The sequence below is a fragment of the Gopherus flavomarginatus genome, chromosome 19 (assembly GCF_025201925.1).
Source record: "Gopherus flavomarginatus isolate rGopFla2 chromosome 19, rGopFla2.mat.asm, whole genome shotgun sequence".
NCBI lineage: Eukaryota > Metazoa > Chordata > Testudines > Testudinidae > Gopherus > Gopherus flavomarginatus.
The window spans coordinates 23,537,623-23,552,183 of record NC_066635.1 but is presented as its reverse complement, the minus strand read 5'-3'; the positions used below and the strand labels follow the sequence as shown (position 1 = coordinate 23,552,183).

Sequence of the window (14,561 nt, the reverse complement as noted above, 5' to 3'; positions counted from 1 at the left end):
CCATGTCATCGCTAACATGTGGCACCGTAAGCATGCACAGTGCTACGCCTGCCCCAGAGAGCTCCCAGCCCTGGAAGTGCAACACCCAGCAACACAACGGAGCGAACACACACACACACACACACACACACACAGTGTCACTGCAGCCGATAACGTGCAGCCACGCCGTTACCGCACTGGCGACTCCCGGGAGCTACACAAGTCCTGACAAGGAAACCTCTACAGCACACCTCTCCAGTCACACCACAAGAACGAAAACCAACAATGGAGTGAACTAGTGCCGGCTTTCTGCTCCATGTGCCCAATTACGTCTGCGCTGCAGGTGTGGCTAGAAGCTGAAAGGCTCAGCCAGCCTGCCTGAGGGATGGAGACGCGAGAAGTGCTGAGCTCCAGCAGGGACCACATCGCATGGATCAGTGGAGGGCTTGGTTGGACCTGCACGTGGTGGAATTGTTAGAGCACTGAGCGAGGCTCAGAGCCCAGCATGGCAGGAGCACACAAGTGACAGCCCTGCACCAGCAGAAACCTGGTGAACTGAATACAGAGACCTCCTGGCAACTGCCACAGCCTCCATTGGCACGAACTGTCCTAAGCTGCCCATCATCATGGCACCAGTCAGCCAGAGCCAGGCTGTACAGAACTTAGCTCTCGGGAGGACAGGTGGGGTGCTGGCCTGTCCCGTAGGCGTTCTCAGCTTCTCTAGCCTGGGAGAACCCAAGTGAGTGCAGAACTAGTGAAAGTAAAGGGGACGCTCCAGCCACCACGAGGGAAAGGGGCTTTCCCAGGTTTAGCAGAGAGAGCAAACCCTCCTGTTTAATGCCAGTGCCCCAGGCCCTCCGGAGAATGGATTTCACCACCCCCCATCCCTTAAGCTGAGGAACCCTCTAGCAGCAGCAGCAGGCTGCACGCACCCCACTTTTAAAAGCACAAACCAAGTAGATTTCTTAAGTTTTCCAGCCGTTCCATACCCTCTCCTCAGGCCTCAAGCCGCTAGAGAGAGCGAGCTAGGCAGAGCGGAGGGCACCCTGTTGGGCAACGGTGCCTTCGCCCCATCCCCCAGGAGCGTGCTACACTTGGCTCCCCCCAGCGGATTCAGAGAACAGCCTTGCCTCCAGCACGCCCTGTGGGATATGCAGTCACCCTCCTGCCCGTGATAGGAGAGGCCAGGCAGACAGGAAGGTCCTGAAGATCGCTTCCCCCAAACAAATCCAGAGAGCCCCACAGGATCCTGTCTGAGCTGCGCTCTGGCCACTGTCACCCAGAGAAACAGAACAGGGCTCTCACCCTGCTAGTGTGCCAGCGACTCGGGGGCTCAACAGGGTGTACGCCAGGAGGGAGGTTTAAATCCATTCAAACCCAAACGCTGGGCTGGCACCAGTTGGGGGGCCACCCTGCCCCAGCGCCCTGCAGGGGGAACCTTTTCCAGGGGCTGGGGGCCACCCTGCCCCAGCGCCCTGCAGGGGGAACCTTTTCCAGGGGCTGGGGGGCCACCCTGCCCCAGCGCCCTGCAGGGGGAGCCCTTCCCAGTCGAAGCTCTCCGGCGCCGGGGCTGAAGATAGCACTGAAATCCCCGTGGAAAGTGCGTTTCACAGGCACTCTCACTCATTCTGAGCCAGAGTGAATGGAACGGCCCCACAGCAACAATGGACCCCTGGCCCTGCCCCAGGCTGCTCTGTGCCCCCCAGCAAGCCCAGTGGGTCCCCTCCCCAGGGGAATGTAGCGCTGGGGGAGGCTGCCAGACAGCTCTGGAGACGTGCAGCCAGAAAACTGGCACAGCCTGGGCCGCAGCAGGACAAGCTCCCCACCCCAGCCTGCCTCAACCCTGCCCTGCAGCAAAGCCTCCGGAGTGAGGGGACCGGTCCCTGGCCCCCCTCTGCCGAGAAGAGACACAACGGGTCATTACAATGAGTTGCCTGGGACACTGTGGTGTCAGGGGCACTGGCCCACTCAGGCACCCACCAGAGGGCAGCTGACGTCAGATAACGATATCCTGTGGTCACTGTCGGATCTGGACTGCGTCAGCCTGTGGCATGAGCTAGCAAACTCCAGTGGGGCAAGGTCCCTCCTCCCTGGGCGCCCCTCCCGTCTCCAGCCAGCCCCAGAGCCGGCACTCACCATTGACTCTGAGACGCTGGCTGCGTGCCAGTGCTGCTGGCTGCCAACCACCAGGGCCCCAGGATTTCAGTGAGCCCAAACAGGGCGATGAGTGGCTTGGGGACAGCTCCTGGCCAACGACTGTATGAGGGCTGTGGCAGGCTGGCCAGGCAGGGACGATCCGCCCAGACCCCTGTACATGGGGCTCAGATCGGGCGGTGGGAGGGAATCCCTTTGGGGAAGTGAGCTGCTCCCTCCCCTCCCCAGAATCTGAACTTGTTATACTTGTCAAAACTCTGACCACAAATTTGGAGGCAGAGGCATCTGTCTGGTTTCCTGCTTCCGGCTCTGTCAGACAGTCCCTATCTGAGACCAGCCCTGTTCCAGAGAGGAGCCTCCCCGCAGAACTCCAGCCAAGCACCGAGTTATCCAGGGGGTCTCCCTCTCACAAGAACAGCATACCCCAGCTTCACTACTCAACCAACCCGGCAGCAGGGACCAAAGGGTCAGAGCTGTGTAGTCACAGCTGGCGATGGGGACACCAGCAGGCTGCGTCCTGGCTCCTGGCTGGCCCGTGGCTGCCGTTAGCCTTGTGCCAATGCTGGGCAGCCCCACTCCACAGCCTTGGTTGGCCAGCAGCAGCTCCCACACAGCCCCAGAGCAGCAGGGCTACATGCAGGGAGGTACCGCTGCTGCCCCTCAGCACTGCCAGGGTCCCTGCTAATGCATCCGCCTTGGAAACCGTTTTCCTTATACACAACGGTGTAAGCCAGAGATGCTGACAGGCTTTACAATCCAGAGCTCGTGCCACAGAAAACTGGCTCCTCTAAGTAGCATTTTATCCTCCTGCGTTCAACTGGTCTCCAGTTCTCCTACCTCTCCTTTTATTTGTACCTGATGATTTGTTCTGTTCCACTTTGCTTTGCTTTTGCCAGTGCTCAGCCTGCTCTGGTTAGCTCCCCCAGACACAGCAAGCAAAGGCTTCTGCATGGGTCTGCTCTGTAACGAGAATGATCACGCAGGCACCAGACTGCGCCTGATGAGGTGGAAAAGGCTCCAGGCTGGTCCTTTACCAAGCAAAGCTTTAAGCCAGAGTAGTCAGCAGGTGGACCCGGGCCAAAGCCAGACCTCCAGACACTTTTGAACCGACTGCAAAATCTTTTTATTTACTTTTATTATTATTATTATTTTCTCTGGAGTCTGGACCTTGACCAAGAAATGTGGACCTTGACAAAAGATAACTGCTTCCCCCTAGCTTAAGCCAATGCTGCAATCCAGAGGGGAACCCAGCGACGCCCAAGAATGAACTCCCCAGCCCCCAGACACCACGGTGGTGGGCACACAGCAACGCCCCAGGCTGAGGAAATCCCTGCCGTGGGAGCAGTTGTACTCAGCCCCCTCACTCACTGCCACCGCAGGCCCTGTCTCAGCCTGGACCCTGACAGCCCAGGGATTAGGAGATGGCCCTTTTCACAGCAAACATCACCATTCCAAGGCTCTGACTCCTCCCCACACCTGCCTGCACTACAGCCCTTTCCGGCCCTGAAAAGCTACTCCAGCACGGCCCCTCTGACAAATAAAAGGGCTTGGAGAAATAAATCTGCAGCCAGCACATCTCAAGGGCAGGACCTGCAAGCAGAAATCTCCAGCTGTCCCAGCACTACAATGCAGGAGCTGGTGCCAAGGCTGAGCAGGCTCAGTGAAATGCGCCTTCCAAAGGAGAGCCTTCCCTGGAGCCCAAGAGGCTGCCCCGAGAGCCCTCCCAGCTCGGGGGGTTTGCTCAGGCGCCAGCGAACTCACCATGATGGTTCTCTAGACATTAGCAAGTCTGTGTTAGAGTCACCAGGATGGTTAACCAGGGCTCTCCTACGGGGACCACACTCCCCGTTCAGCGGGCAGGAGCTGGCCGCACTCTCAGCAGGCCACAAGGGAAATCACACCTTGTCCCACGTGTTGCAAACTTCCCCAAGGGCACCTGCAAAGCCTGAATGCCCGTTAGACTGAGCCACGGCAAGGCAAATGACTGGGAAACATCAGCACGTCTCCAATACACCCTGGGAAGGGTCTAAAAATAGGCCAGCCTTACAATGGTGGCCTGCTGGCCCCCAGAGAGCCGACAGAGCTCCACCTCTGAGCTGTGGGCCCGTCCCAGGCACTCATAGCAAGGGGAGGGAGCCCTTACCTGGAGAGCCTACCACCTTACCAGTGAGTTGGGGCTGGGGCCCTGGCAGCACCCGAGAGGAGAGTGCCGAGCAGGCAGCCGGGCAGGGTGTCCGTGCAAAGAGAGCGAGTGTAATGCGATAGGTAAGCCAAGTGTCAGTTCCCCAGGGCTGCAGCCGGAGGCACAGGGACAGCTGGGCTGATACAGCCACCCTAAAAATAGCCGAAGAATGCAAGGCAGAGCGCAAGCCTGCCCCGCTCCCTGTCACCAGCCCCCATCCCCAGTCCCCACTCGCCTTTGCCTGGCCTTTGAATGCACACATGGGAAGAGCTGCACCGCCAGGGTAAAGGGCCTCGCTGCAGGGAGAGGAAGTGATGTGGGCGTCTGGCAGCCGGGCTGCTAAACGCTGCTCTGCGGAAGGAAACCCTCCTCCAAGGGGAGCGTGGCCGCTGCGAGCCCCTCACCCACCACGCCGCCAGCTACACAGGGGAACCAGGACTGGACCGCACCTGGCCCTGCAGAAGAGCAGCTCTGGCTGGGGAGCCTTTGGACACAGGGAAACCAGCATGAACAGGGGAAAGATAACCCCCACACAAGAGGGGCCAGAGTCCTCCTGAGCTGAGCTCACCGGCTCGGGCTGCGACAGCCCCACTGGTTTCCACATGCTGTGCCCGTGCCAGTGACTGCGTCCTGCTCCGGCCCTGTGCCATGGCAGGGTGGTGGAAGGAAGAAGTAACTGCAGCTTTTCCAGAAGCAGCAGGAGGAGGAGCCTGGTGTGCAGGCCCGACACAGGCGACAGGGAGCACACAGAGCACAAATAATGCCTCCGGGGAGCAGGCAGGAAACAGGACGGGGGGAGCAGCAGAAATGCAGCCACGCTCCCCAGGCGGCCGCTTGCTCTGCTGGCAGCCAGAGCTCCTGGGGAGCAGGGGCAGCGTGTGTGACGTGTGTGATGAAGAGCTCCTGGGATCCAGCGGCTCAGGGAAGGGATTACCCTCTGTGTGTCTGCTCCAGATTCAGGGGAAGAGTGTGCCCCATGCAGCCAGGTTGGGTTCCTTCTTAAAACGCTTCCCTTGGCTGCAGCTTTGCCAGTGACAGAGCTAGATTTTAACCACCACATCCTCTAACTGCTCAGCCTGGGGGGCAGTGATCAGAGCCTGTGTTAGCACCACCACCAGGGAGACATTCCCGCACACACGGCCAGCGTCTTTCACACTATGGCATTACCCTATGGATTCACACATACTCCTGGGGCTCCAAGTGCTAAACACTGGTGTCCCCCAGCCTGGCTCACTGGGGTACCCGCAAGCAAGGCTTCCAGATCCAGCCAGCTCACAGGGTCTGCGGCTCTCTGGCTGCCTTTCCCAAGTGGATGCCCACACATATTCCAGCCTAAATCTGGAGGGGTCCATATGTAGGACTGTCCCAGAGAAACCCAGTTCAGGCCCAACATTTGGTCTGCATTGGTAAAACATTTGACAAAGCCTCATACGAACGGAAACAATGCCCTGACATTTTACATATGCGGTGAAACACAGGGTGGGAGAGGATGGGGGAAGTTAACTCTTGTCCTCCCTGAATCCAATCCCAAGAACACAGGAACCGGCCATGGAAACTATGGCGGAATGGCCTGGTTGGTATGTATGGCCCGAGAAGGCAGTAGCCAGGGGGAGAAGCCAACCAGAGCCGCTCTACTCTGCTCTCCCAGTGGGGCTGGGAGCAAATGGAGGACCCCACGTCTCAGTGCTAGGGGTACATGTCACGGAGTCACCGGGCGATGCTCTGGAACTGCTCCCCACAAAGCCAGGCAGGACTTTGGGGAGCCTCCTCTCCCTTGGAGCAGACTTGTTCAGGGCAAGACGCTCACACAGCTTCACCTCCTGCGTCTCTCCTTGGAGCATTCAGCATCCTTTGCCCCTCCGTGCACTTCCCACAGCGAGCCCACCCAGGCGGGGTCCTGGGGGGGCCACAGGGTCCTGCACCCCTACTTTGCAGTCAGACGTGACTCTCAGCCAGCCAGTAAAACAGAGGTTTATTCGATGACAGGAACAGGGTCTAAAACAGAGCTTGTAGGTACAGCGAACCGGACCACTCAGCCGGGTCCATTCTGGGGGGCAGTGAGCCAGACCCCCACGTCTGCCCCCACTCCTCGTCCCCAGCCAGCTCCAGACTAACAACCCCCCCAGCCCCTCCTCTCTGCTCAGCTCCTTTCCTGGGACAGGAGGTCACCTGGCCTCTTTGTCTCCAACACCTTCAGTTGGCGCCTTTGCAGAGGAGGGGCCCAGGCCATCAGTTGCTAGGAGACAGAGCGTCAGGCATTTAGGTGCACTGGCCCTTTGCTCTGTAGCAACCGTGTACCCTGATCCCAGCGCCTAGACACTTAAGAACTGCATAGGGGACACTGAGGCACCAACACAGTATTCAGAGAAAACATTAAGAACAGTCCCAGTTCACCACAGTACAACAGGACCCTCTCCTCACCAACAGGCACCTGGCGAGAGTCCAATAAGCCCATGGTGTTTGCCAGGGAGACAGCCTGGGTGTTTGGGACCAGCCAAGGAGAGGGGGCCAGGATCAGAGAGTCCCAGCAGGGGAGAGAAGGTGGCAGCACTAATCTATCCGGCATGGGTGGGAGGAACATGGTGCAGCAGCTCCCGAGTGTGCAAGTACCCCCGTGAGCACAGCCAGCACGTGGAGGGCAGCGCACACGAAGGCACAAAAACAATCCCCCACTTTTTAAGTCTGCCTTAGCCTTTCAAAACCCACTGTGCCCAGCAGATGGCGCAGGCCTCCCACCCCCAGCTGGCTGCGCTCTGCACGCGCACCCTTCGCCAGCCGAGCCGTGACAGGTTTGTGCAAGGCTCACAGATTTGCCATGGTGAGGACACCACCCATTCCTGGAGAAGCAGAGGAGCCCGGCTCTGGAGCACTTCCCTCAGGGAGACGGGGTGTGGGGGACACAGGTTGCTGTGAAAGCAAAGCCACTAGAGCTGAACTGTGCAGCTGAGCCCTGGTGCTGACACAGACAAGCACAGTCCTGACGGCTCAGTCACTAACGACCCCCTGGCCCTTTCCCCACAGGGGTGCCAGCCCCCAGCACTCTGGCCAAAGCCCAGTCGGAGCAACTGCATCCAGCCATGCTGCAGCTTCACGTCCTGCTCAGAGCTGTTGTGTAACGCTCCGTGTTAAACATCTACTGCATTTCGCTTTCAGAGGTGGCTGCTGTCAGTAGCAGATGCAATACTGCGTAGCCGGCTTAGCCGAAACTCCACTCCAGCCAAGTGGGCCAGAGGTCACAGGTCCAGACACAGAGCTTGCAGAGAGCTTCAGGATCCTCCTGGAGGAAATGTCACGTATGAGCATGTTATCACTACAGAAACCAGGAGGCCATCAGAAAACACCCAGAGAATGCTCCTGTCTGCTCCAGGACACATCAGGCTGTCTCTAGGGGACACCAATACCCCCGGGGCCATTCCTAATCCTGCAGTATCCTCATTCTAGTCCTGGGCCCTCACCCAGCTTTGCCAATGCCCCATATTTGCTGGCATGTCCCCAGATTACACAGTCTTTGAAAGGGGCTCCACTCAGTGAGCCCTGAGCTTGGTGGCACGTCTCCTGTATAACATTGGGGGGGGGCAGTCCATGAAGAACCGCAGCCCGCAACGCCTGAGGCCGTGACACCCAAAACAAGAAAGCCTGTGAGAAGAGTGATCTGTCTGGGAGAGCAAAGCATGAGTTAATGACCTACAGTGAATTGCCCTGTGTCCCAGGCCAGTTTTACACACCCCTGCTGCAGCCAGCAGGCCTCCATTGTCATTTGTTCCTAACGAGCGCTAATTACCAGTAGCTGGGTTAGTTGCATGTTCCACAGGCAGCCACTACTCCCCCAGCCCCAGACATCAGGGTGGCAGGGAGAGGTCAGCACTGGGGTGCTGGGACAGAGAGGGACCAGCACTTCCCACTGTGCCACCTACTCACTTGGGTGGAGAAGGAGGGGCGTGGTGCTGCATTCTCCCACCAGGCACCTCCCCACGTTCCCTTGTGCCCCCCTCAAGGCCACAAGCTCATGCTGGGATCCTTAGGGTCTCAGCAGCAGAGGGGAGGGCAGGACAGGCTATGCTGCAGAACCCCAGGGGTTACACTTGGCCCCCCCATCCTAGAGGGGAAGAGCAGAGAAGGGAGCATCAGGGCGGGTCCATGGTGCCTTAGCAGCATTCCCTCCAGCCCTCAGAGGGAAGGTGCCTCGGGGATTAGGGGCTCCCCGGCCCCAGGTTCAGAAATATGCCTGAACTGCAGCCCAGAGCTGGGCCCACAAAGCCAGGTCATTCTCGCTGGCTCTCTCCCCACCCACACCAGCCAAATTGACAGTAAAGCAGCTTTTGCTGCAAAACTTGGTAGTGAACGTACAACCGTGTCCATGGCAACAGACGGGAATAGAGCCCTGGGAAGGTGAATGAGAACCGGGGGGTTCCTCCCACCTACTCCAACGCTTGCCAGAAGGGGGCAGGACAAACCATGGCACACGAATGGCACAGGCCAGGAGATGGGGTAGCCCTGGGCAAATTCTCAGCCCACAGGCAACAATGCTCTGGGGTGTCTCGTGCAACCCCACTGCTGAGGATGGGCCACCAGAATGCCAAACTGTCCAGCCTGCCATGCAGGGCCCATGGCAGCTCTAAGGGGTCTCGCTGGATCCCTGCTGAGACCTGCCTTCGCCCAGGGCCTAGGGAGAGTCCCCCTCTCACGCACGCCCTCAGGCAGCACACTGCAGGTTCCTGCCACCCCTGCAGGCAGCATGGCCCAGGTTCTATATGAGGGACCCGCTCGCATGTGGCACAGCAATAAGTTCAATACTTGCCATAAAAATAAGACACCCAGGGCAGGGAAGCCTGTCAAGGTGCAGGGTCAGGCCTGGGATGGCTGCAAAGGCAGAGCCCATCTCCCTGGGAACGGCAGAGGGAGCCGCCTCCCTCCCCCTTCCAAGCCCCCAGTGCAGTGGCCAGCAGTGGAGTCAGGCTCCGCTCGCTCGGGAGGGTGGCTGGAGGACACTGCAGTCGGGTTTTTGCTTTCCAGTCAGAGGCAGCCTGAAGTCCCCCAAAGGAGCATTTCAAAAGGGCACGTACGTCACCACCCAGCCCCACACACGCAGTGTGCCCCATTCTGCTGGTCCTAAGGGACACTGCAGCATGGAGTCAGGGGACCCAGCAGCCTAGGGGTTAACAGGCCAGCTACAGCTGGCAGCAATGACTGCAGCGATGCACTTGCTTCCCAGGGAAGGAACCAGTTCTGCTCAGATGCCAGGAGACAGAAGAAGCTAGTAGCCGGTTAGACCTGTTTCCAGGCAGGTAGTGTGCAGTCCTGGGAGATCCTGGCTCACCAGGCCACACTGGCTTCCCATGGCCAGGATCCACGGGCACCAGGCTGAGGTGAAGAGACAGGGCTGGGGGTTTCAAAGCAATACCCACGCCTTCTCCATCCCCCCTCTCCACCAGCGCAAGAGATGTGCACAGAGCTTGAGAAATACAGCAGGCCCCGGTAGCCCAGATCACAAAGAAACATGCTTGGGTTGGCACAACAAACAGGCCAGAAAGGAGCAGCTGCCCCACCTGCGCAGCTGCAGTGGTTAGCTGCAGTCCACACCAATACACCAAGAGTGGGGAGGAGACTCTTCCTCGTGCTGGACAGCACACACCAGCCCTGCAGCTGGCACTAAGCCACCTGCTCATTTCTCCCCCCCGGAGCCTCCGCTGCTGATTGCACCTTCCATTGAGAGCATGTCCTGTTCCCAGGCAATCTGAGGGGCTGCCCGAGAGGCCTGCACTGCCCTTCGTCCCTTCAGCACACAAGCAGCTGCCAGGGAGACCAGTGGTGGCTGGCAGCTCCCTACTCTCAGGGCAGGCCCAGCCCTGGTGGCAGCGAAGCGAAATTCCCCTGTGCTCCCTGGCCTGCAGCCCCACAGGTTGGACTGTGAGCCCAGAGGGACAGCTAAGCTCACACTCACAAACACAGCAGCCACTGAATCAGAACCAAGACATTGGCCCACTTCACCCAGCCACCTGCCTCCAGCACCGATTCCTACATGGATGCTTCAGAGACAGGAGCGCCCCTGGTCATTGCACACTGGTGTTCACAGGGCGAGGAGCGGGTTCCCTCCTGACCCCTGCAGGGGCAAAGTGGGGCACTGAAGCAGGAGCTTTGACCACCTTTATCCTTAGCCCGGTAGCTGAAAAGCTCCAAGTACTGTTAATGCTCACAGCAGGGAATGAAAGCCTCCCCCACGGCACCAGGCTAACAAGGAGCTGCAAGGCCAAGTGCCCCTGTGCCCAGGGGTGAGGGTGGGCTCCAGAGCTGGATAGGAACAGACTGAGGTTTTCCTTGACGTCGGGTAAAGGCTGGCACCCGCTGCCGAATGGGGTGCTCCAATCCCTGAAAGGCACCGGGCCAGCACTGCCAGGCATCTCCCTCCGGTGCTTATGGGAACGAGCTCTGTGTTGCAGGTTTGTCCTTGCGAACCAGGCACTTCCCTGCCACGGGAGAGCCACGTGTGCTGCAAAGCGGAGAGGGAGGCACAGAAGACAAGTAAGTGGCTCAGTGCCCCGGGGGGCTGCGGAAGGGAACAAGCAAGCCCCCCCGGCCAGAGTCACAAGAAGGGGCAGACGGGGGAACAGGCAGACACAGACCAGAGGAAAGGCTCTTAGATACCACGGTGAGGGGCCCCTGGAGAATGAGGGGGACAGGAGAGGTGTGAGGGCAGAGTGACGGCAGGAGTAGGGGAAGGGAGGTTGGACAGTCTCCAGAGAGCAACCAACAGCCCCATCCCAGAGCTCCTCCCTCCAAAGGAGCCAGCTCCCCACTCCAGTCCTTGCCCTCACAACTTCCTCTCCCTCCAGCTGAGATCTCTTCCTGCTGCTCAGAAGTCCTGGCAGGGCAAATTCCCCACACTCAGACATTCCAGATGGCGGGCAGAGGGACAAGCACCCCGAGAGGCTGCATTCCAGACCCCCAGGACTTGAGACAATGTGTGCACAGATTCCTGCTCAGTCCCCAGGGAGGGACAGAGGGGGCAAGTCACTCATCAGCATAGGCAAAGGCCAAGCGCTCGGGGTTTCCTGGAAAGCAGGGATTGGGGGACGATGGCAGAGGCTGGGGAGCAGCATGCAATGTTGGGGGCCAGGCCTTACACCCAGGGCTGTTCATGTCACAAGGTAGCAGCCAGGACACTGGGGAGCGAGGCAGAGCCCTGGAGGGGGGGCTGCATCACCAACACCCCCCACAAAGCAGAGTCCTAGTGTGTCCCAAGGCCCTGAGGAGTAACAGTGGGGCCCACACACTCCCAGTAAAGCCCTGCATACCTGGAGAAAGTCACCAACTCCCCCATCTGGGCCTCTCCTGGGGACAAAACACACACCTAGATGGGGACAATCCCTCATCTGTGCCCACCAATGTACCAGCAAGCAGAGCACCCCTCCCATGGAAGGTGCCCTTTGAGACCCAGCTGTTCCTGCCACACATCCCCTCACTGGGGCAGCACCCAAGGAGTCTGCCAGCCCCACCTGCTGACCTGGACAGGGTGGGGAGCTGTGACCTGCCTCGCTCAGCACAACCCACCAGCTGCTGGTGCAGAGCCCAGGGGACTCAGCTCCCACACACAGGAAGGAACTCAGAGCAAGGTCCTGTTCTGGTGACTCCCCCATGGCTTGATTCCCTGCGATAAAAGGAAACAGGGAGAGAGCCCCAGGCCTCTTGGGGCAGCGGGTTCATGAGACTCTCCCACATGGAGAGGACGATAAACCAGGAACACCTGCAGCCCAACAGGGAAAACAAGCTGCCCTGTTAATCCAACTACCTGCCTGCCTGTGCAGCCCTGGGAGGGGCAGGCTGTATTGCAGAACAATCCCAGCGGGAGAGCCCTGATTCCCCAGGCTCCCTCCTGGGAATTATGTTGGCAGCCACATGCAGCAGACTGGGTTCTGACAGAGCCGAGCAGCCCTGGTCAAGCACCTGCAACCACAGTGCTGCATCTCCTGCTATGCCCCAAAGGTGCTGCTACAGACAGAAACACACAGCCACGCATGAGAACGGGCGGAGGCTGGGGACAGACGCTTTCCCAGCCCCTCGGAATTCACTCGGACATGTCTTGCTGGGAGAACAGGGTTTGCTATGTGGAGAACTATCCCACTGGGCTGAAATCCGCAAACTCATTCCACTTGGCCCCCCAAGGAGGTGCCTGGTAGTGAGAACAGTCTAGCCCGTGGTCTAGAGTCCAAAGCTCCTTATCACTCCAGTTATCGCTTTGTTACATGATAGTTTTTTAGTCTGAGACCTCATCAGCCGCAGCCTGTCTGTTCCCCAGCGTGACGAAGTGGGACTGTTCTTAATGTTTCCTCTGAATACTGTGTGGGTGCCTCAGTTTCTGGCTGACACTCTGTCTCCTGGCAACTAATGGCCAGGGCCCTACCCCCCTGCAAGGGGATGCTAAAGGTGTGGTAGACAGAGAGATCAGGTGACGTCCTGGCCCGGGAAAGAGACAAAGGCTAGAAAGGAGGGGCTGGGGGGGGTCAGTCTGGAGCTGACTGGGGACGGGGAGTGAGGGCAGACGGGGCTGTCTGGCTCGCTGGGCCCCAGAATGGACCCGGCTGAGGGGTCCTGTTCTCTGTACGTACAAGCTCCGTTTTAGACTGTTCCTGTCATCAAATAAACCTCTGTTTTACTGGCTGGCTAAGAGTTACGTCTGAGTGCGAAGTGGGGGTGCAGGATCCTCTGGCTTCCCCAGAACCCCACCTGGGCGAACTCGCTGTGGGAAGCGCACGGAGGGGCAGAGGATGCTGAATGCTCCAAGGAGAGACCCAGGAGGTGAAGCCGGGTGAGCTTCTTGCCCTGAAGACAGTCTGCTCCGAGGGAGAGGAGGCTCCCCAGAGTCCTGACTGGCTTTGTGGGGAGCAGTTCCAGGGCATCGCCCAGTGACTCTGTGACACCCAGCAATTCAGGAAGCTCTCTGCCTGGCTCCCTCAGCCAGCCACGGCTCAAGGGAAACAGGACAGGGACCTAAAAGCGAGAGGAAGCAGTTCCTTCCTTGGGCATCATCATTGGCACTTCCTACCACACCAGCCTGGCAATTCTTCAACTGCAATACAAGCAATTCTCTCTCTTCCCTCCCGCAGCACATGTGTGCAGCCACCAGCTGCCCCCTGGGTAGGCCTGGACACCAGTGCACGTAAGCATGCCAGACATCTATCCATGTCTGCAAGTAAGTTATTGCATCAGACATTTTCTCAGCATAGCCAAATCCCCTGGGAGGGTCTGGCCAGTCACTGGGCTGGAAGTACTCTTTGGACCAAGCTCCAGCAGAGCTGCGATGGAAGGAAACACGCCAGACTCAAGCTCTGTGCAGGGTCTTTCCCTGGAGTTCAGTGCACTGGGGGAAGACAAGGCCAATGTTCGGAGCTCTGCTTTGCCAAAATTTCATCAGCCCTATGAGGACACTGGCCTGTTTTGCTCCACCCTTGGCTGCTGCTCTCGTTAGAGAATGAGCCGTTTTCTACAGCAGTGAATGGTGGAGACACGCTCCATGCGGCACTGTGAAGCACTGGGACTGGACAATACCCCTGAACATTTCTGAGGGTCTTTGGCAAAGATTCATCATCTGAGTGACACCAAATTCCCTTAAAGAGCAAGAAAGGGTGTGTGTCCCCAGCTCAGAGGACATCTGACTGCCATTGGAGCACAGGGCCCTGAGATCAGCTTGACTGCTGCAGTTCATCCCAACTCTTCCCGTGTCTAGGTCTTTAGCTCATTTACCATGCAATGACGCTGGCCATAACATTCCCAGAGCCTGTGGCCCAAGAGTTCAAGACATTTCATATTCTCCTGACTGGCTCAGGATTTCTCTCTGCAGCTGGTTGGCTGCTGACCAGAAACCCCAAGGGACAAATTACGGGTGACCACAGACGACTGTGGAGGAGAATACCCTGAAACCAGCCCTCTGCCATTTGCTGACCAATATTAATACTAGGATTTGCCAGAGTCTTCCAAAGAGCCGCCTTTACCCGTACTCTGCTCAGCAGGAGAGTTTGTTCTAAGCTGGTGAGAAAGGTGCCCTCCTCGACCTGTGTGCAATAGGGCCTGGCCCCAAGCAATGGGACAATGCACAAATCTCAGGCTCCTGGCTACAAACATTCCCTCCCATGTCCTCTTCCTCGGGACCAGCATGCCAGGTGGTAGGGCAGTGAAGGCTGGGCTCTGGCCTAGGCAGAGAGAAACATGACCCAGCCCCAGATCTGAACTCCCCTAAGCTCTGGGGAAGGTC

The 14,561-nt window shown here is 58.6% G+C and overlaps 1 protein-coding gene across 15 annotated transcripts in view; it reads right to left on the bottom strand.

Annotated features, from left to right (window-relative positions):
- The window catches only part of MYO18A (myosin XVIIIA), a 135,481-nt gene that overhangs the window by 78,717 nt on the left and 42,203 nt on the right, over positions 1-14,561 (bottom strand). For 2 of the 15 annotated variants that reach the window (XM_050929247.1, XM_050929248.1), the window contains exon 1: positions 4,298-4,381. The exons of 11 other annotated variants lie outside the window; for them this stretch is intronic. Coding sequence is in view for 2 of the 4 variants with exons in the window: in XM_050929249.1 (XP_050785206.1) it covers positions 4,551-4,577 (27 nt within the window). In the remaining 2 variants the exon portion in view is untranslated. Of the gene's footprint in view, positions 1-2,115; positions 2,136-4,297; positions 4,382-4,550; positions 4,615-14,561 lie in introns of those variants that run through there. 2 more of the 15 variants (XM_050929249.1, XM_050929250.1) reach the window with 2 other exon arrangements.